The sequence below is a fragment of the Hippoglossus hippoglossus genome, chromosome 22 (assembly GCF_009819705.1).
Source record: "Hippoglossus hippoglossus isolate fHipHip1 chromosome 22, fHipHip1.pri, whole genome shotgun sequence".
Taxonomy (NCBI): domain Eukaryota; kingdom Metazoa; phylum Chordata; class Actinopteri; order Pleuronectiformes; family Pleuronectidae; genus Hippoglossus; species Hippoglossus hippoglossus.
Genome location: NC_047172.1, coordinates 10,587,180 through 10,608,917, shown reverse-complemented (window position 1 = coordinate 10,608,917; position 21,738 = coordinate 10,587,180). Strand labels below are relative to the sequence as shown.

At 42.0% G+C, this 21,738-nt stretch overlaps 3 protein-coding genes across 4 annotated transcripts in view; 2 read left to right on the top strand and 1 right to left on the bottom strand.

Annotated features, from left to right (window-relative positions):
- Positions 1-18,254, bottom strand: part of fancm (FA complementation group M) — a 44,686-nt gene extending 26,432 nt beyond the window's left edge. Inside the window, exons 1-4 of one of the 2 annotated variants that reach the window (XM_034576341.1) lie at positions 17,459-18,254; positions 16,863-17,035; positions 16,017-16,094; positions 15,745-15,903 (exon numbers count right to left, since the gene is read on the bottom strand). In XM_034576341.1, coding sequence (XP_034432232.1) covers positions 15,745-15,903; positions 16,017-16,094; positions 16,863-17,035; positions 17,459-18,152 — 1,104 coding nt within the window. In that variant the 5' untranslated portion in view covers positions 18,153-18,254. The remainder of the gene's footprint in view (positions 1-15,744; positions 15,904-16,016; positions 16,095-16,862; positions 17,036-17,458) is intronic. The other variant, XM_034576342.1, reaches the window with a different exon arrangement.
- On the top strand, positions 2,575-11,464 carry soul3 (heme-binding protein soul3). The gene is made up of 5 exons (XM_034576361.1): positions 2,575-3,178; positions 8,332-8,426; positions 10,136-10,277; positions 10,427-10,610; positions 10,719-11,464. The coding sequence occupies exons 1-5, from the start codon at positions 2,932-2,934 to the stop codon at positions 10,888-10,890; spliced, it is 840 nt and encodes a 279-aa protein (XP_034432252.1). The 5' UTR covers positions 2,575-2,931; the 3' UTR covers positions 10,891-11,464.
- A 214-nt stretch (positions 18,255-18,468) lies between the features above and the next one.
- On the top strand, positions 18,469-21,328 carry iqcc (IQ motif containing C). Its single transcript, XM_034576363.1, has 5 exons — positions 18,469-18,559; positions 19,062-19,205; positions 19,288-19,615; positions 20,182-20,303; positions 21,115-21,328. Exons 1-5 carry the CDS (start codon positions 18,518-18,520, stop codon positions 21,148-21,150), a joined length of 672 nt encoding a protein of 223 aa, XP_034432254.1. The 5' UTR covers positions 18,469-18,517; the 3' UTR covers positions 21,151-21,328.
- Positions 21,329-21,738: the final 410 nt, after the last annotated feature.

Sequence of the window (21,738 nt, the reverse complement as noted above, 5' to 3'; positions counted from 1 at the left end):
ATACATACACATACATACATACACCCACACAAACATAAACACAAACACACACACACACACAGTATTATATAACAGCCTCCCTCTACGTGCATGTTGAAGGGTGCAACATGGTGGTTGGCTGTTGCAGTGACCCAGATCCGATCAGTCTGTCCCCTAGAGGACAAGTTCAGATTTGTTTTATTATTGTCTTTCTGGAAAATATTTATTTATCTTCATTCATATTAGGATACTATTTATGAAAGATAGTAAAAATAAAAATAAATAGCTGTTCCAAAGCAAAGAAAACAAGAAATGTTTTTAAAAGAAAGAAATTTTGTATTTTACAGTATTTTTCTGTTGGTCTATTGTCTCATGATGTACATACAGAGGCAGACCTGTGTCCATGCGTACAGTCTATTGTACATGCACATACACCCCCGACTCATTCCTCACCACCCTCTACCACTTGGTGTCCTGTCGTCAAGGAAAATGGTTCCATGCAACAAAGTGTTGCAGACAAGTAAACAAAAAAAAGTATTTTATTAATCTCTAATTTGACAGTGACAGGCAGTTAATTGGTATTAATAATTGTGTGGACAAAGACAATCAAGCCATCTAAATCAAAGTCTACCCCTCTTCCACGGAGACGGTTCAAGGGCGGGGTCGGAGCCAGTGCCAAATCTCGAAATCAGTTCTTTGTGTTTCTACAGACAAAGAACTGCCTCTAGGTAAGGGGGTTGGGGCAAGGACTATTGTAGCCATTAACACCAACCAAAACATTGTGACCACGCAAACAGAGCCTCCAGGACTCTGAGGCACTTCCCTCGCCACAAAAACATTTATTTCCCAAACTGCTGCTGGCCTCATCAACAGGGCCCCAAACCCCCATCACTGGACTGCATTAATGTCTATGTTAAATATCTATTGTTCATATTGCACAATATTTTCCTCCTGTTTATAACATTTTTATGCTGTTTCCTATTTTGATATTTATGTTAATACAAACACAGCGTCGCTAATTCCTTGTATGTGAAAATCTACTTGGCAATAAACCTTGATTCTGATTCTGTGATGTGTACAGTGACGCAATGAAGTGTCTCTATGACGGCTCCAACTAATGGAAGAGTTAACTGGTTCTTAACAGATTCACAAGTTGAAGCAACTCTGAGCCAGCCCTAGCACCAGGATCACCTTGGAGCGTATATAATAAAAAAATAATAATAACAATAATAAACAAATAGCACCTTTCAAAACAGTTACAAGGTGCTTTAGGGGTTAAAAATTTAAATTGAAGACAAACAATATTAAACAGTTAAAAAATATATATTTGAATATCACACAGCAATAGAGCCCAGAAACAGAATATAAAATGTTAATTTGTATTTGTATAGCGCCAAATCATAATATACATTCGCTCAAGGCACTTTACATAGGTTAGTTTATTTATCAAATTATGATTAACACACACTCCTGGGCCAACTAGTGGTGTGGTGTAATAGCCCAATATTGGTTGATATCAGCTTTAAACGCAACTGTGGAAAGGAATAAAATTACAACACTGCGAGTGTACTAAACTCACTAGTGGTAATGGTGGGAAAAGGAAATAAAACGTTACGAAATCATTAAATTATTAGGTAAGAACTGCTGTTGACGAGAGAGATTTGAAAGAGGATAAGGCGTTTACCACACGGACCTCCTCGGGGAGATTGTTCCCAAAACGATTTATGAATTAAAGAAAGGATAAAAAAAGGATCATGAAAATATAATTATAGCTGCAGCGTCACAACAACTACAGGCGTCGGCGCTCACACACAAAGGGTGTTTTACAAAAACCATATGTTGCTCATTACTAGTGTTGTTATTGCTGCCATCTGGGCTCAGCATGGAGGGGTGTTGATAGTGGAGGGGTTGGTGGAGGTGATGGTGGGGGGTATTAATGGAGGTGGTGGGAGGTATTAATGAAGGTGGAGGTGATAGTGATGGAGGTGGTGGGAGGTATTAATGAAGGTGGAGGTGATAGTGATGGAGGTGGTGGGAGGTATTAATGAAGGTGGTGGGGGGGGGGGTGGTGGAGGTGGTGGGGTTATCGATTGAGGTGGTGGGAGGTATTAATGAAGGTGGAGGTGATGGTGGAGGGGTTGGTGGAGGTGATAGTGGTGGAGGTGGTGGGGGTATTAATGAAGGTGGTGGTGGTGGTGGGGGGGGTTGGTGAAGGTGGTGGGGGTATCGATTGAGGTGGTGGGAGGTATTAATGAAGGTGGAGGTGATAGTGATGGAGGTGGTGGGAGGTATTAATGGAGGTGGAGGTGATGGTGGAGGTGAGGGTATCGATGGAGGTGGTGGGAGGTATTAATGAGGGTGGAGGTGATAGTGATGGAGGTGATGGTGGAGGGATTGGTGGAGGTGGAGGTGAGGGTATCGATGGAGGTGGTGGGAGGTATTAATGAGGGTGGAGGTGATAGTGATGGAGGGTTTGGTGGAGGTGGTGGTGGTGGTGGGGGGGGGGGGGGGGGGGGTCTCAGGTCTCTGTTTATCGTCTAGAGGAGCAGGGGAGGAGGGAGGGAGGCCGCAGCGTCACGTGCTCCGCCCTCCTCTCCTATAAACACCGCAGGCACCTCCAGCTACAGCCGCCCCAGCGACGAGCTGCCCCGCGCAGGCGAGGGGAGTCGCCTTCTTGTCTTTCGGTTTGTTTCCAAAAGACTACAAAGTCCACGGAGCAAAGCAGCAGCAGCATGGCTCAACACAACACGGCGACGGTGAACATGGCTGGAACGTCGGGGACAGCGTCGCACAGCCCGCTTGCTTGACCAGAAAGTAACGGTGGCGCGACCGACGTCCGCAAAAACCGGAGCGCGAACCCAGCTCCAATTCATGCGTGGTCGTGCGCGGTTTTGTTTTTAGCCAAGTGTTTCGAAGTTGAAGCGTCAAGTCGTGTTCGGCGCACGAGTGAAAATGGACCGAGGTGGCTGCCAGATGAGCGGTGGCGGCGGTGGAGGCGGCGGCGGCGGCGGCGGCGACGGGCCCGACCGAAGCGGCATGATCTCGCTGGAGGACCTGGAGTCCTTCTCCGAGGACCAGCTGTCAGAGTCGCGCAGCCTGGAGGAGGAAGCGGAGGTCATGGAGGAGGACGAGGATTCGGACCAGCTGCTGCATTACTGGCAGGACATAGCCAGGGGACACCAGGTGGATGTTTCTCAAGGTAAAGAAACAAAAACGAAACAAAAAAACAACAACAACAAGAAGCTAAACACGGACCAAGTAGTTAGCCTGCTAAGTTAGCTAACAAAGAAGAGTCACTTCTTTGACTTAATATCGCACCAATAAACTGAGTATAACAGGCAAACAACGAGCTTCTGGCTGGGTACACAGCTACTGTAGCGCAACTTCCTCAAGGCACACCACCGTACACACTGACCTAGTGGAGGGAGGCACACGGCGAGACGGGCTCCAGTCAGGTCAACACATCCAGGGAGTCTTTCATGCATTGAACACGAGGCGAAAAAACTTTGTAGCAAAGAGTGGGAAAATGAACTGAAGCATCTTGAAAGGCTTTGATTTAAAAAGGGTCAGACAACAACAACGAGGTACACAAGCTGTTGTGGCCCTTAAGAGATCTGAGGGATTTTCTGGTTGGTTCCATAAAGACGAGTAAAGGTTAAATACCTCTATTATTATCAATGCAATAGGTCTGCAAACGTGGAAAACACTGTTGCACAGAAAGCATGAGATCACAAGTACATTGTGGAATAAGCATTGAGTTTGAGGGTTTTAAGGAGCAGCTTTCACGCAGATCCAATCTTGAAGCATTTGTCTATTTTGCCTCGTAAATTGCAATACTCCTCTAGAGTATAGACAATATCATTAAAGGCAAGTATCGCCCCCTCGCTCCCCCGTGCAGTTAATTTCACATAACAAGATCCGGCTCATATCGAAATGAATGTGTAAAGGGCCATAACTGCCCTTCACCAGCACATGTTCTTATCATCCTTTATTTTACCAGAACGCTCATATTGAGATACAATATCTCTCCTGCCAGGGAGTCCTGGTCAAGATAGGCAGCATTGAAATAAAAAACAAAGGGTTTCAAATATAAATACATGCAGGGGCTCATTACACACAAACACACTAAAACACAGAAAAACGACTTTAAAACATACACAGAAACATATTAGCCTGATATGGTACAATAACACCATCACTGGTGTTAGCACAGATCTACAATTTGTAAAGTAACATTGACTGAAAGATTGAAACTCACCCTCCCATGATGGCGGGCTCTGTTTGACTCCTTTTGGGATCATGCTGGTTTGTTTATTTCAGTCTAGGACTGCAGCTTCAGGGGCAGCTTTGCATGAGGTTTTTGTTATTTTTTAATTGACTGGATTTGTAACTTTAAAAAGGTAAAATTATTGCCCTGGGAGCGTCAGAGAGAATCCCAGATCAGATCTGATTACTACATTATGTAAAATAAAAATAAAAACTAGGAAGGTCAGTCTTTTCTTGATCTACTCATTCATGTGGATGACAGGGATCACTAAGGAATGCAACGGTATTTTGCCTGATGTATGCTCCATACACACCCTTATCACTGGGAAGATGGTGGTGTGTGTGTCAGGGTGCATGTGTGTTCTATTAATTGCAAGCTGAGTGGAATGTGGTCCGGGTTGCACAACATTGAACTGCTTTGGAAACTGAACGGAAAAGAAAAGATGGCCACTGGTCCGGTGCAGCATCCGAGTCTGACTTCAGCATGCAGTTGAGCCCCAGGCATCACAGTCGGAGCATGAAAAATATGTCTATGTGGTCTGTTCTCTCTATTTCCACTTCAGACAACAGTTTTATTTGCAGTGTAATAAACAGTAAATGTTTATCCTGAAACCACAAAAACAACTCACTGATATTTCCAGGTGTCGACTCCAAAGTCTAACAATTCCAACACTTTCTCTGCAAACCTTTTGACAAAAATACTTCCAAAGTATCTGAAATCAAGAGACGTGGAACTCCAAGTGTACTGTACATATACGTTTTCTGTGCTTTCACTCAAAGATCGATTTTGTTGACCTATAACTTCAGGAGTATGACTTTTTACACACTAGTCCAGTGGTTGTGTACAGCTGGAGTCTGCATCAGCAGTTGTTTTGACTCTGGAACCTTCCTTATCAAATTAATTACTGCTTATCACAGATCTCAGGCACACAGACCTGGACAATGGACCCGTTGTGATAAGCCAAGCATCCACATTTTAATTTCAAATTCACAGCAATAAAATACAGTTTTCAAAACACATGTAGATATTAGATTAGTCACATGCAGATATCTAACTTTGCATTGAAGGAAATATTACAAAGACAAATAAATATCAAAGCCTTATTTATTAGTTCAACATATAGTCTGTCATTGACTATACAAACATAAACTATTGCTTCAGTAATTCCTGAAATAGTTTGGTTTCAATACTTTTTAGATGCTGGAAATAAAATAAAATAAAAATGTGAAGAAGACATCTGTTTTCTATTCTCCCCTATCCATTTTAGGCGGGGTAATCCATCTGCTATCTGAAGTCCAGCTCTGCCCAATGAGATCTCACTAACACACACTGACACCCCCCCTTAGTATGAAATCACTCGCTGGGGCTTTGTCACTCAGTGGGGGGGATTAGCTACCTCGCCTGCACTAGCACTGAGGTTGCTGCTCCTAAGTCCTGTGCCACAATACTGTAACTCCGAACGCGGGTCTTGGCTACAGTAAACTCCCTAATTGGAATGGAGTCAGGTGGAGCGGGGTCGGGGTTCGTGTTCAGCCCGTCATACACAAATACTGCAAGCTGCCGAGTGCATGGTGCTGTATGAGCTGCATTAACTACAATTTTTACAGAAAAATACTATATACCACCGACTTTCGTCACTCTGTATCCATGGCAACATGTATTGTCTTGACTGCAAATCTAGGACACTTAAAAGCCATCTCGGCTGTATTTGACTCTTGAGGTGCAATCTATTGATACTGTATGAAAAGTCCTTAGTAGATTACAATTTCCATACCCTCTCAGTAAAGCTGTTCATTGGAAACAAAGATGATATTATTTGCTAGGGATATCCACAATGGCTCTTTGTAAAGCAAAAGGAGGTCAAGGGAGCAGATATCAACTGGGTGCATAAAGCCCTCGTAGCTTGAAAACAAGATGGAATTCATCGCTCCAAAAATTCTGGCAAAGGTTGCTCGCAAATGTTTTATTTGAATTTTGCATCAGCGAACACCAAATGAACACTTGATGCACCAAACTGACCTTGAATAGCTTACAAGTGCCTCAGTACACCATAGAAACTACAGACAAATTATAGAGCAATATCCTCATGCCAAATGACAAACGCAGGTCGGCTGCATGCTGACCCTTCTGACAATTTTCCATTGCACTTTGTGAGACAGATTGATTCAAAACAAGTCCCTGCATGAAGCTCGTCTACGCAGCAATGTATTTAAAGTTGGTACATGTGTGAGTGGATGTGTTTATTGACAGCAGTGCAGTAGCTCTTACATAATTTCCTACTTCCACACATGTATTTAACTGTTAACTGTGCATAACACTGCAAGAAAAGACACAATGTTACACATAAAAAAAAGCCACAAATTGAATACTTCACTTATTGTGGAGAGTTGAACTCTGCGTCTAGGGTTACTGCTGTTTGACTAAACTTCAGCTCTAGCATGTATTTTAGCATCATTATTTTCAATGGGGTGTTTTCATATTCTGCACAAAATCTCTCTAAAGGAAAGGCATCTTCCCATTTAAACAACATAGATGTAATTTCAAAATTTAAGGATTCTCTCCAAATTTCCACTGAATTCAAAACCTTGTTTATCAACACTTTTTTGCGATAAATGACGTGTGTACATTAAACAATCTTCTTCGACAGCGGTGCTAGTGGAGGTAATAATGGTCCTCAGGGAAAAGTGAAAACCTCCCTGGATGCTTTAGTTGTTGAAAGCTGCTTATAATTAAAAAAATAACAGGTTAGTGGAACAGGATCTAAACTGTAAGGGTACGCTGCTTCAGGCCATAACAACACACAAAAACAGGTGCATGTGTCAACTTGGGCATGTTGACCGCTCTGAGTCAGCACTAAGCTGCTGCTTGCTCATGTGCGTGCAGTACGTGCCTGCGTGTGCTAACAACTTTGTCACTCTCAGTGAAGCTAATTGCACGCTAACAGGAACCTAATGTTTGACTGACAAATGTACAAGCTTATTAACCACCCGAGCAACTTCCTAAATCAATAGTTTGCATTGCAACCTTGATTTAATGAGATGCTGCTAAGCAAATTCAGACAAACACCGTCGCACCACAACTCTCAGCTTTGTTCGTGATCAAAATATTGATAACCCACACACCACATATTCCTCTGAGCCAGTTGTCCTCCATGATATTGAGTTACACAATGTGATTGAATTGGGTTTACCTTGAGTGCCCTGTGTTTGTCAGTTCAACAACAGAACAAAATGCTGGTGTTTTTTCTGTTATTTAATCTGAAACACCTTTGAATGCCTTCTGGTTGGAGAATGAGGGAGAAGCTACATAGCAGGAATATAAAATACAGCACAGCTATGACTGGCTGCTGCTGTGGTACCGCTCTGTTAATGCCAATGTCTATATCTGGCCTTGGGCAGCTTTTGTCAGTGTCCACTCCATCAGCTTTAATAAACATTACTCTCTGCGACAACCTGGAACAGCGCTCTGCCTACCCATCTGGCAGCCTTTTCTCACTCAAACTACAGACCTCACCTGCCAGCAGATTACTGGAAGTGAAGGTGGTTTATACAGACTAGAGACGTGGAAATCCAAGTGTACTGTACATATCATGTGAGTGGAACTGAGTTGCATGGGAGTAAGTGTAATGTTCTGAAAACATGTGAAAACTGTCTGAGAGGTGGGGCATAGCTTTTGCTTTAATACATTAGGATGTCTTACAAACACAGTATCAACTAGATTCTTGAATAATTATTTGGGAAACAGGTGATGCACGTCCTCCCCCTCTCTCTCTTTCTCTATCCCCCTTTCACAAACTTACTCTGCCCTATCCATCAAAGGCGATAAAAATAATTAAAATAAAATAATCTGAAAACATCTGCGTTCACTCTCAAGCAGCCGAAGTTGGCATCTCATTACTAACAAAGGGGTTTGGCTGCCTTTGTCAAACACAAACACACCAGGATGTCAGTAAACAAACAAAGACGCAAAACAAAGTATTTTTTCGCATCAAGACAATAAAAATGTTTTTTTACTCAAGTCAGCAATCCATTATTTTTGGCCCACAGTTTAAACTGACCACGTACTGTTTGTCTCTCTGTTGACAGATATGGCAGAACCCATTCAGCAGCTGACCAGCAACAATGAAGGACGCAGCACCAGAGAAACCATCCCATTCACTCTGCTTGCACAGAGAGAAAAGGTATCTGACTTTTACCGCCTCGCCCATGACAAATTCATTGTCTACCCTGCACTGTTCACATATTTTCATTTATATGGAAAGGAAAAAGATCAGACAACTATACAACTATACTTGCACTTGGGGCTAGATCTGCAAATTAAGACCTTGCATAAAAAGCCAATCTTTGAAGAGTAAGAGTTGAAAACCTTCATCTACCTGACTGGAATACTAGAACAATCAACTGCTGGATGTCTCAGCAATGCATAATATCCAAAACGCAGTAGCCCATAAAATCAACTTTGAGCTACATAAGTCACAGAAATAACCTTATGATGAGATTCAATATTTTCACTCTTTTTTCTGCCATTCCAGTTAAATTTGATTGAACTTGTTTGACGTCATACATGACCTGTACATGAACATATTATATTACAATAGCCTAACCCAACAAGTGGATTATAAAAACAGTGACGCACTTAACAGCATCTCCATGAATGGTAACACCCTCTAATACACACACACATACATCAAATAGATCAGGCCTCTTGATAAACATTAGAGCGAGGATACGACCAGCATCTCTGTCAGTCTATGATCTATGATCAACACAAAGGTCTTCTGCATGCGTATGGCGCAGCTATTTATTTTCGACAAGATGATCATGTGACTCAACACAAAGCCTTTTAACCTCCTTAGGGGACTGTATAAATAAAGAGGGCTAATTGGTTTAACCTGAGTTAATTAGTTCATTAAAAGTTGGCTGGACACCCCGGTGAAACAAAGGACAATCATGGCACTCTATTCTTGGAGCAGGTCTCAGTGCTTGGTAAAAGGAAAAGCACGTGGTTGGCAAACGGTACAGAATCAGTGGGTCATACACCTGAGCTGCAATCGTCACAATGTAGGGGGAAAATAACCGAATAAAACCGTATAGCAAAATATAGAATATTGTCAGTACGTAAAACTTGCTGGTTTTGTTGATTTTGAACGGGATAAATTTTACAGAATTACACCAGTTACCAATTACGTTACACCACTTATGAAATTTAGTTTGTCCAAATAGAGTTTGGTCAAAAGTCACAATTTACCAACTTCCATACTCACACTTGCTATTTGGATGACATAAACACATGTGTGAAACGATGGACAATTCTCACACTCAACAGCCACAATCTTGGCTATTTAGTTGAAGGAGGGAGACGACCATCATATTTTCAATTTGGTGCAAATGGCAGTAGAGGAGGGAGGATATGTAATTGGGACATATGCCGGCATAATTGGCACATTGGTGTGAAAAGGAGCATGTGCAAAAAAGAAAAAAAAAAAAGTAACTTCGGTGCGAAAAGCTTTTTTCGCGGCAACAATCCAAGTTACCTGTTGCATTAGTAATTTCCAGTGAGTGCGCCACAGTCATGTTTATTTTTGAGACGCCAAGTTAAGACTGTCGTTACGCCTTTTGAATATGCTGTGGACACAGTTTACTACATGTGAGTGTACTACTCCCTGAAGTACCCGATTTGAGACACAGCAAGTGTCCTTACGTTTAATAGACTAATTATTTTCCCATTAGACAGAACATTTGCTTTGACCTTTAAAAAAAACACACTCTCCTCTTAGAACAGAACAATTTGCAGAATGTTACAGTAAAACCTGTTTCATAAAGATACTTAATTCAATTCAACCCAGTTTTCATCAAGTGTTTACGTTCTGTCTCATCTGTACCTTTTCAGTGCGGAAAACTGCTCTACGAGAAACGCCACTATGAAAAGGGTCACTGGGCTTGTATAACAATGCATGAGGACACTTATGAACAGAGCATCTGTTATGGTTTTATGAAGATAATGAGATACATCTGCAAGCAGAATTCTGTAGGTAAGTCCACGTTATACTCGTGCAATCAGCGCCAGCCTTTTGAATCCCGGATTTCCTGTGTTTTCATTTATGGACAACATTACAAAACCAACACTTTTTCAAGCCATCCCCAACAATTATTAATGACAGCTCCTATATTCTCCGTGCAGGCATCTACCTGGGCATGACGCTCCCCATCGTGACGATAGTACGCACAGATGAGAACCACTCTCAGATCTCCCATGATGTCACCGTGGCGTACTACCTTCCTATCGAGCATCAGGCCCAGCCCCCACAACCTGGTGACAGCGAGATCCGCATAGAAAGCTGGCCCATCACTGTGGTGTATACAAGGTCAGTAAAGAGTGAAATAAAAATGACCAGGTCCACTATTTTCAGTCCCTCCTCACGTTAATAATCAGCAATGAGAATTAACGGTTAGCTTGTGTTCTCTGCTTCCAGGCCCTTCACCGGTCCCACCAATGAAGTGACCATCATTGACCAGATCAACGGCATGGCAGAGGTGCTAGACTCTCCCAGCTTGTGTGTCAACGACTCATTCATTGTGGCCGGCTACACCAACCCTGCCCACAGCAACCGTCACAACGAGATCTGGTTCCTGGAGCGACACTGAGGGACGGGAGGACGTAGCAGCATCCTTGTATCTGTGACCTTGAGCCTAATAAAGACTCCCTTAACACTGCCCCAACCCAGCTACAGCCTCAGGTGCAAAAAACCCCTCTGTAGTCAGTCACCACCGCTACGTGAAACCACCACCAGCCCATCCCACTCCACAGCAGTTCAGTCTTGATTTAAAAGAAAAAAAAGAAAAACTCAAATCCCAGGGAATTTTCAGTCACGTTCATTTAGTCATGTCCTCATCTCACCTCTAACAGCTGAACTAAACCACTGCCATTCGCTCGTGGACATAACTCAACCGCAGTGTAGCATTCATCTCCCGCTCTCACAGAGATGACTAGAACCTTTCCTAAGCACAGTGCTCTCTCGTTAAAGTCGCTCTCACAGTTTTAACTCTGCGCACTCATTGAACATAGTAACCATCGAGAGAAAGATGTAACAGCAGCATGTCTTTTTTTTTCTCCCACTGCGGAAACAGACTCCCAGTGGATATGCAGCCTTATTATTACCCCCTTTTCCGTTTGTTGCAAAGCTACAATGTCTTGTCATGTGGGGTGAAATTCAATTCAAAAAAAAAAAAAAGTTTCTCTGTCGTTCTCAAGCTTTCTGAATTGATTTCAACTCTGACACTATTGATCCACTACAGATATAAGCTCACTACACTATTGCTTTAACAATAAGTGCAATACTTACAAGACCAGCAACAACAAGCCAGTCACAACAGTTCCTGGGCCTCTGACATAGCCCATTTTAAGGGTGCGTTCAGTTGCAGGTATTGTGGGTTGGGAACAGTAGCGCAACACAACATCCGGTCCAGAACCGGTCGCTTAAACCAGAAATACACTCACACACAATAAGTTGACAACAATGTAGGCGACAAACACACATGAATGTAACGTGGTCATGTGTGTTTGTGCATGAATGTATAGCTACAGGGAGAGAGGGCGAGGACACTTCTAGCCACACTACTAGAAACCAAATGCTGAAAAACTCACTGATCCTACTGCTGATTGACAATCATAAAGTACTTATTATATGTACATTATTTTCTTCAGAGAAAACGATGTAACAAAACCAATGCATTCCTCATGCTTCAAGGCACATTCACACACAGGAATAAGTATGTACCTCTTTATCATGTTCTTTCTATTGCTACTCTGTGTCAATGTTAGTGAGTATGCATTCAGTACTGTATCGCAAATGCCACTGCTTCTGAGTAGGAACAGTGTTACCAAGAAAATTAGAGCACAAAGAATACCTCTACTGTGATTATACTCTTACTAAATAGACCGCGATTGAATTCTGTTTTTAGTTCAAGCTGTATTTAATGTTCTATCACCAATATAAGAAGACAAAGTGAAAGATGTATGTTTATCTTTGCTATATTTTGAAATAAAACGTACCAGTAACATGCAAAAAGAAAGAAAGGAAAAAAAAAAAAAATCAGGAAAGCAAAGCATCAAACCAGCTACTTCTAGAGCTCACAGTAATACAGGAATGTTCCTGCTTTGGAAATTCAGGTACTGCTTGGGTGTCAATGAAATTAAACTGGAAGTCAACGATAACCAAATCATAAACGTGTGAGCATTTTAAGAAAGAAAACGAACGCGACATAAAATATTATTAAATGCGTCTGCTCAAATTGAGAGAAATCTTGTTTTATCTAATTTAAACAACAAAAGTGTAAATTGACAGAGAAGAAAGTTTATATTGGAGTTGGGAAAGTTTCTCAGCCTTTTAAAGTCCAAACCAGAATTTATTTTTGATGTAATGATTAAAGCGTCGATATGATGCTCTGTGACAACCGTAGTGTGCAAACACTTACAAAGCCATGATACATGTAGGTTTCGTTTCCCTTTTAAGAGCCTGGTTATATGGGAACATCAAGTGTGAGGATAATTTGTTTTCCCTTTTTTTTTGCTTAATTTTGTTAGTGTTTTGCAAACGTGTGCAGTACTGTGAACGTTCAAGTGCATCAACAAGAGCTACTGTGGTTTTCTTTGTTAAATAAAAATGTGCTTGTCTCCTGTCTTTTGAAAAATCTACTGTGATTTTATTGGACTTTTTCACACAAGACATGTTCTAAATGATGCTGGGGGTATTGCTCCTAAAAAAAAGGGGTTTCAGCTTCAAACTCTTTATTAACCTTCTGGGGTCGAAGAGCATTTATTAAATATGTCTTCCTAAATTTGTCTTTAACAGGCACTTGCTTATAACATGATATAATCATAATAATTTGACTTTGAGCGTTAGGTTGAAGAGAAAAATTTGCCCTAAAGCTGAAATGGGTTTTTAGAAATTCATTATATCTCTTGTGAAAATACACATTACTCAATCGGAAATTGGTTTACGAAAGTCAAAGCTTCACGAAACTGGCGGAAAATATGAATGAAAACAGAGCCGGCCCTCCCAGTGAGCCAACTGATAGGCCCCCTGGGGGCTACTGACAATCTTGGATGATTGCACGATAAGTGTGAATCAAAGTTTGTTTGATCCAAAACGAGCAACAATGAAGTACGTACATAAAGCAGCCTGCGAGTTTGACTGAAAATAAAGAACAAACCTGTAAAAATAAACGAAAAAAGAAGGAACCTCAAGCAACACAATATACTATATACTGTATATACAATATATATATATGTATTTTTTAAGGTTGTAATCATGTACAATAGCTTGTTCTATAAATATTTCGATCTTTACATTATGGCCCCCACATGTACAGGTCCTGTATAAAATAGTACATGAATATGTACACAATAACGGTCGCCAAACATTAGAGCGACTGAAATACATTGTCAGAGCGGAGACGAGCGTAGTTCAGACCGATCCGTGTGTAGGGACGGGATCAAATGTGTCAAACCCTAAGGGGCCACACCCTCCTTTGTTCGGAGACATGTTGTGTTTACCCATGTCACAAGAAGAGCCAGTGCTCAGTTACCGGAGCACAGTAACATGATGACCTCTCACATGATCGACACACACACACTCTATAGTGGTGCTCATTGTACAGTACAGGACACTGTATACAGTATCTGATGAAGAGGCGAGAGGACAACAACAGGAAAAGAATAAATAATAAATGTGTAACAGCATTAATATAGAACGTATGTGTTAAAACGTGTTTGTTTTCAATACCCATGGAATACAGCTGCAACTTAAGCTCTAAGTTACAACATCTGTTTCCATTACAACACAACACAGGGTGTAAAATTAACCATACCTCAGTACATGGTTGGAAACATTTGACCTAGTTGCAGGTAGAATCCATTTTCTCCTTCCTGATACCGGCTCCGATATCTGGACTTCGGCTGATACAGTGCATTCATGAAGAGAACTTATAAAATGTATATTTTAACAGCGGTATGGAAATGATGATTGCTACCATTGTTGTATGGCCTAGCTCAGGTTCAACCCTTTGGAAACAAACCAAACTTCTCTTATAATCTAGTGTGACGGTCAAAACTACAAAAAGGACGTAAAGAAAACAACAATTTGTACAATTTAAATGAAACACACATGAGTAGGATTATTTTATATTGAATTTCTGCCAATAGATCCCTTTCACCTAAACCTTACACACTGAACCTTTAAGCTACATGACGGGAAATTACTTCTTTGCCAATCTGAAAACAGTAAAAGCAAGTTGCAGTGCAGCGCAATCTGGGTGAAAGGAATATACTTTAAATTCATGGTAACTGATCGGTACATAGATTTGCGTACTTGCCGTTGTTGACCCAGCATTTATCGGCAGTATCGGAAGCATTTCAAATGTTGGTATCAGTAATAGTCTAGTTGCTGACTTACATTAGAAGCATTTTCTATCAACGCTCAATCAAAACCACAATGCTGAGGCTACTTTAGTGGTTGTATGCACACATACTGGTTCCTCTATAATGGCTGTGATAAAATAGGCCACAAACTGGAGGAAAAACACACATCTAATCCCAAGTAACCTCTCTGCATGAATGGCTCATTCTTCCAATTTTCTCAACAATCATTAATTTCCACCTGAATAACGACAGTAATGCTCATTTTACACCTGAGCACACGTTATATCTGTGTTGTGAGCTGTCCGGTCGAATCACGGGAGGGCAGAGAGACATGAAGGTTAACGAGCAGGGCGCAGACACCTTCCAGTCTGGAGGTAACATGAAGAGAAGGTGAAAAAAAATGAAAAGACAGAGCGACCGCGGAGTGAAAAGGACGAGCTCCCACTATTATTACAAAATGATCCGAGAGGAATCAGACAGGAGGGAAGAATGTAAAGCAGGTCTAAACTCCCAAATGCAGGCGTCACATTCCAGCTGCCCAACCATCTGAGACAGATTAAAAGTGTAGCTGCACGTTTACAGTCTACATCAGGCGGTGAACTGACCCATGGAGGAGAGAGCGAGAGCGATAGCGAGAGAGAGAGAGAGAGAGAGAGAGAGAGAGAGAGAGAGAGAGAGAGAGACTGCAGGGTGCATTAATAATCCAGAAAGTCTAATAACACAGAGAGCCACAACAACAAGTGTAACAGGACGTCGGTTTCGAGACAAATCAATTAATCTGGCATTAACTGACCCAGTTCACAGTATATGAACAAATAAGTGAGAGGAAAGACGTGTAAAACAGGAAAAAATATTTTTCAGGGCAGAAGCCAGCAAACACTAACCACAAGGTGGCAGCAAAGCACCAAAAAACAAAAGTCACAATGGTAAATCCAACAGGGGAACCCATGGACTATACTCAAGGCTCAACTTTGAATTCTTGCTGATTCTTGGCATTTATTTTCTCTAAACTCAGACTGATACGTCAGATGTTTTATTTTTTATTTTGCTTAATATGAAGCTTCATGCTGTGGGCCTACCTGCAGGTAGCGCGCCTGGTGAGCAGAGAGGGCCTCTCCCAGAGGAACCACCACTTTATCTACGCTGCGCTGGTGGGAGTGGGCCCTGATGTCGGGGCTTTCCTCTGAACGCAGCTCGATGTGGGAGATGAGCAAATTAGAGATCACCGACTGCACCGACTGCAGGGATGGAAGAAAAGAGGAATGGTGGAGTCAAGGCTTGCTAATTATTGTTTACAGCACATTAGACCAGAGAGACAAAAAACAATAAAATAACTGTAGATTCTTTTTACCTTTGTATCCCCCCCTGGGGTTGCGCTCAGGGCCAGGATGCGGAATTGCAGAGTTTGGCTCCCGAGCTGTCTGATCACCTGAGTGTCAGAGAGAAGAGTAAGTAGAGGACATTACCGGCATCATTTATAAATGGACAGAAGATTTAATAAACTAAGTGTTCCAACACAAACCTGAGGAGACATCGCTACAAGAAAAACACAAGTTGGCAAGTAGCTAAAGTCCTCTAATATGGTATGTGTCATTTTATTTCCCAATACAACAATAAATCATAGTGCAGTGCATTTTCTCGAAAACCAATTAAGAATCTGTTCATGGATAAAGTAACCAGGTGGGAATGTTAACATGAGCTGGTGGAATTGATACAAAATGAAAGAGAAATCTGACGAATCAAGGTACGTAATTACATTGATGAAAAACATTATACAGTATTATTGCCAGTAGGTATCCCAGCTCATTGATTTACATTTTTCCACCATGGTCTTGTAGCACAACAAGAGATGCTAGAGGGATACAGGGAAAGCTTCCTTGGCAAACATCACCCAATCCTAGTATATATTAATAAAAGTTTCACATTGAGTTCAAGATGCTTTGCCTTTTAAAAAATTACAGGTAGCTAGGTAGCTACAGCTATAACTAGAGCACCTCCAACGGTGGAGTGAACTTCCTGTGCTTTCCCTGCATCTTCAGCTTTCACAGTCCAAAGACATTGAGGTTTATTGGAGTCTCTAAATTGTCCGTAAGTGTAAACCTGAGTGTGAATGCAAAATACAACAATAATATAGTCAGCCCTGACATGAAAGTGAACAGAAATGAAAGCTGTGCTCATCCGTGGGAAGCGTGCGTACCTGACAGTAAGCGTGGTTGCCCAGTGCCTTGTGGGCCTCATCGATCACCACACACTTCACCTGCTGCGCTGGGCAGGTGCCTCTGGACAAATCGTTCACCATCACCTGAGGGGTGAGGAAGAAGAGGCGCTTGGACCTCCATATCGCCTGTCTCTGCTTTGCTGCTGTGCTGCCTGTGGGTAGGTAGAGCCTGTCCTGTTAGTTATACCTTAAAGGGATGGTTCACCCAAAAAATGAAAATTCACTCATTATCTACTCATCACTACGCCGATGGAGGTGGTGGGTGAAGTGTTTGAGTCCACAAAACACTTTCGGAGTTTCAGGGGTAAACAGCGTTGCAGCCAAATCCAATTCAATTTGTGGATGACACCACAGGAGCAGTATGGAGGCATGTTTGAAGAAGTGGTCACCATTTACTTCAATTGAATTGGATTACCCCCTGAAACTCCTAAAGTGTCTCATGGACTCAAACACTTCACCCACCACCTCCATCGGAATAGTGATTAGTAGATGATGAGTGAATTTCATTTTTGGGTGAAGTATCCCTTTAAAGATAATATAGATTTTTGCATTTTATACATTTATACATATTATACCTGTCAGCTCAGCCATGTGGGCCTGTGGGGTCCCCATCACTTTATAGCAGGCTTCGATCTGCTGTGCCACCAGGGGTTTGGTGGGGGCCATGAACACGATCTTCCCCGATGGATACCAGCGGTAGAAGTTGTACATGACCACAGAGGCGATGAAGGTTTTCCCCAGACCAGTGGGCAGACACACCAGTGTGTTGTGGAACAGAGCCGCCTCTGAGATCTTCAGCTGGTACTCCCTGAGGGGGTAGTTGGTGGGGTAGATCCACACTTTAGCTGAGGAGCTGTCAAAGCCGGGGAGCTCTGGGTATGTCTGCCCAGCTGATGGGGCTGGAGACCCGGCACTGGCCTCTGCTCCTGCAGGGTTGTCATCTTGGGGAAAGTTCGCATTGTCAAGTCTCAGGCTCTTTTCAGCCTCGTAGACAGCAACCACCATGAGATCATCATCGTCATCTTCATCTGCACAGGGCTCCTCTGTCCTCACTGGGGTCTGCGCCGGGTGTGAGGACCCCTGACCGATCTCAGTCCACAGGGGGTTAGGAGGAGGAAGTGTTGCGGGGACCTGAGATGAGTTGCTCGGGGTTGTCCTGCGCCGTCCAGCGGCTTTCACGCCATCTTTCCTCGGTTGAGCGGATTTGTTTTGGGGCGCGGCGGAGCCCCACGTCTGGAACAAAGTCCTCTGGTTGGAACCGGCGCTCATGTTTGTTAACTTGAGGCGAAAAACTTAAACTTTAAGCGACACGTGACGAGCAGCAACATCACAAACCGAATATGCAACAGACGCGGGGTCACTTCCGCTAACAGTTTTCCAAGATAAAGCACCACGTACATGACGACGGTCCTATTCTGGAGTCATTTCGGTCAATTGAATACGGATTTTATCATAAATCTGTAATTGCACTGTGTTTACGGTGATAAAATTAGCTAAATATTCAACCGGTTTACGCACACGGTTAAATTCCGCACCGGGGTGCTTTTATTTTTTAAGTTTGACACCGGAACCAAATCAAAGGTTTGACTTCTTCTCCCGCTTTCCGTAGCACGCTCCTTCACGTTACCATAGCAATGGAGAGGAGGAAGTGGGAGAAGACACTCACACACTTTCAGGTAATAACGTCAACTACGTAAAATAACTCACCTGCTTTAAAGTCGAGTTTCGTCTTTAAACCTACAGACATCTTGCTGCACTTAGCTACTTAAGCTAACCGCTGAAAGCAGCTGCTGGTGTTAGCTATTGTTTTAGCATCAAGTTTCTGTAGTTATCACTCGTTCATCAATCACTTTCTGTTTGTATAACGCATATTCACAAATCACACTTTGTCTCATGGGGCTCAACGAGGTGCGACATCCTCTGTTCTTAACCCTCAACAAGGAAAAACTACCAAAACAAACACTATTAACAGGGAAAACGTAGAAACCTCAGAGAGAGTAACAATCACCAACACGATCCACATATGTAGATATGTATGTACATATGTTGTGTGTTGTATTTGATTCCTGTATGTTGTATATATAGTTTATGATACGCAAGTTGCAAACGCTTAAATAAAGTTACTTGAATTGAATTTTAAGTTTAAGAAGTTGTGCTCTCCCCTCCTCTTCTCATTAGGCGCGTGCACGTGGATACCTGGTGAGACGGGAAGTAGGTCGTGCACGTGAAGACTTTGAGGACATAGTGAACGAGATTGATGGAGGTCTGAAGCACCTGCAGTGGACGAGCACGGTTATCCCCATCCCTCACTTCACAGACACTGTAAGTAACATGTTATGATGAGAGGCGCATTCATCAGCTTTTTGATGAGTTTCTCATACTTTCAATGTCCATGTTTCATCAGGACGACCCGTTTCTACGACCTAGCAGCGATGCCAGCGAGGCTTCAGATCCAGGACTAGATGTCAGCACCTGTCCTCGGAGATCTAGAGCAGCGCCATCGCGGGACAGAGAGGAAGCTCAGACTCTCCTTTTGCAGAAGATAGAGGCTGAGAGAGATGGGTCCAAAGGCCAAGCCCATCTTTTCAGTGACTGTGATGGAGACGTGGAGGGGCCTGGACAGAGGGAGCAGGAGGGAGATAAACATGAAGAGGCAGGGGAGAGCATAGGAGACTCCACCACCCTCTGGAGCAGTTTGGAGCTGGATGTGAACCACAGTCACTGTCACCAGGGTGAGAGTTGGCCTCGTTATTTTCATAATCTTATAACATATTAAAATGTGTGAAGAAAAAGCACATCACAGTTTTCAAGAACTCAAGGAGATGTCTACATATTGCTTGATTTTGCCAAAAGAACAGAAACCAATGATGTGCAATGTACAAAGATAAAAAAGTGAAAAGCATAAAACCTTTAGATTTTTAGAAGCTAGAAAAATTTAAAATAAAGTCTATCGACTAATAAATTGATAAAGTTTCAACACAAATCTTGTGTAAGCACTGGAAAAACAGATGTTGTTTACTATGCAATAGATGAGTCAGTGACCTCTGTCTACATTTTTAAATGGCCTCAAGAAAATTGACCAAACACGCAAAAAAGTACTCTCAACAAGTTAGGATGTCTCAGCATAGTGTGATGTTTTTTTTTTCACTTTTGTAGTGGAGCGAAAAAAACAGGAGGAGAAGTAAAAAGATTTTAACCATAATAATTGTATTGTGTGTGTTGTTTCACATTTTGTTTCACATCTGGTGTAGCGAGGAGACCTTACCAGTCATTTCGAATTTTCTCATCTCCTGTTCAGATCCCCAGCAGTATTGCTTGGCTCAGGAGGTGCCACGCACACCGGAGGCCCTGCGTCTCCATAGAAACACGCTGACCATGGAGCTGGTCTGGCTTCAACAGGCCATTGAAAGCAGGAAAAAGGTGAGACGGAGAAAGGGAGAGATGTAGTGTTTCCTTACGGTCATTCAGCAGTGGCAGTCTCCTGCTGAAAGAAAATTGCCTCGACTGTGCAAGGCAGAATTTATTCAGTGGCCCCAGAAGATAAGTCAGTACAAAAGGTCAAAGAAGTAGCATTAATTTGGTGAATACTTTCCCCAGTGCGTGCGTTCAAGAACTGTCGGATGGCCGCATGCCCTCTCTCCTCACTCCCCCACTGACCTGCCCTAACTTTACACTTTAACAATAAACACCATCAAAAATCACAAGTTATTAGGACCCGCACAGGACTTGAAGTTTACTTTGTGTTTGTTTGATTTGCTCTAGAGTTTATTTAAACACAAAGAATACATTTACTGTAATCTAGATTTGGACTCAGATAAAACAGAATTCTGTGTTTTTCGTGTTTGTCATGTTTGTCTATGTATGTAATTATTCGAACTGTAACCCCCAAACCCTATATAGATTTGTGGTCATGTATTTGGAGTGTCTTGCTCACTCATCCATAACTTAACAGAACACAAATTTTAGTTTTTTTGTTTGTTTAACTTTATTTTAGACTTATCAGTGCAAATATAAGATTTATAAATAACAAATTACAAAAAAATATAGAAATACAAATAATGACACTTACAAATATTTGTTTCCGAGAGCAAGATGAGTTTAGTCGTAGTTAGTGTCAGTTTGAGTCAGTTAATCGAAACGTAAATTTATACGTAAAAGTCCTCAGCACAGCACGAAAGGTGGGGACTTTACTGTTTAATGATCATTTTCCCTTTTTCTTCTTCCCCTCCAGTACTTATCACTGAAGGACAGACTGACCATATCCTGACAGCACAAGTCATCTGTATGAAGTTAATAATATGGGACTACAGGCCTGACATCTGTCCATCACCAGAAGTCACTCTGACTCCAACAGTTTAAACAGTTTTTACAATAATTTAAAGAAATTATCTATAAAAAACGTTTGTCGTGTGCTTGATTAAACATGTGTTTGTTGTTAATGTAAAAAATAAATAAATAAATGTTATTTTTCTAAAACGGTTTCTCTTTGGTGTTTTTTTTTTAGTTGTCAGTGCACTAGTTTAACTTATATTGTCCTTGTAGCATGAGTTGCAAGAGGCTGAGGTAGTTAACTATTGTGTAGGAAGAAGCTCTATTGAAATGAGCTCATGGGAGGATCCGTGGCTCTAAACAAGTTTGTGTTTAGTCTCACAGAAGCTCAAATTTCCCATGTAGACGATGGACTCCAATGAATGAGCGCCTCACTCATCACAGGGCGCTCATTCACACCAGAGGCTCCTATTAAACTGCTGTTGTCATATGCTATAAGTGTCACTAAAGGTTAAAATATATATCCCAAGATGCCCTTTCCTACAAAAAAAGCCTAATTTTGATTGTTATAGTTAAAAAGACTTGT

Bases quoted from the DNA above. Each gene is read 5' to 3' on its own strand.
- soul3 (XM_034576361.1), top strand. From the start codon at position 2,932: ATGGACCGAGGTGGCTGCCAGATGAGCGGTGGCGGCGGTGGAGGCGGC. The intron at 3,179-8,331 runs GTAAAGAAACAA...CTCTGTTGACAG, and splicing joins CCAGGTGGATGTTTCTCAAG to ATATGGCAGAACCCATTCAG. The intron at 10,278-10,426 runs GTAAGTCCACGT...TTCTCCGTGCAG, and splicing joins CTGCAAGCAGAATTCTGTAG to GCATCTACCTGGGCATGACG.
- iqcc (XM_034576363.1), top strand. From the start codon at position 18,518: ATGGAGAGGAGGAAGTGGGAGAAGACACTCACACACTTTCAG. The intron at 18,560-19,061 runs GTAATAACGTCA...TCTTCTCATTAG, and splicing joins AGACACTCACACACTTTCAG to GCGCGTGCACGTGGATACCT. The intron at 19,616-20,181 runs GTGAGAGTTGGC...TCTCCTGTTCAG, and splicing joins CCACAGTCACTGTCACCAGG to ATCCCCAGCAGTATTGCTTG.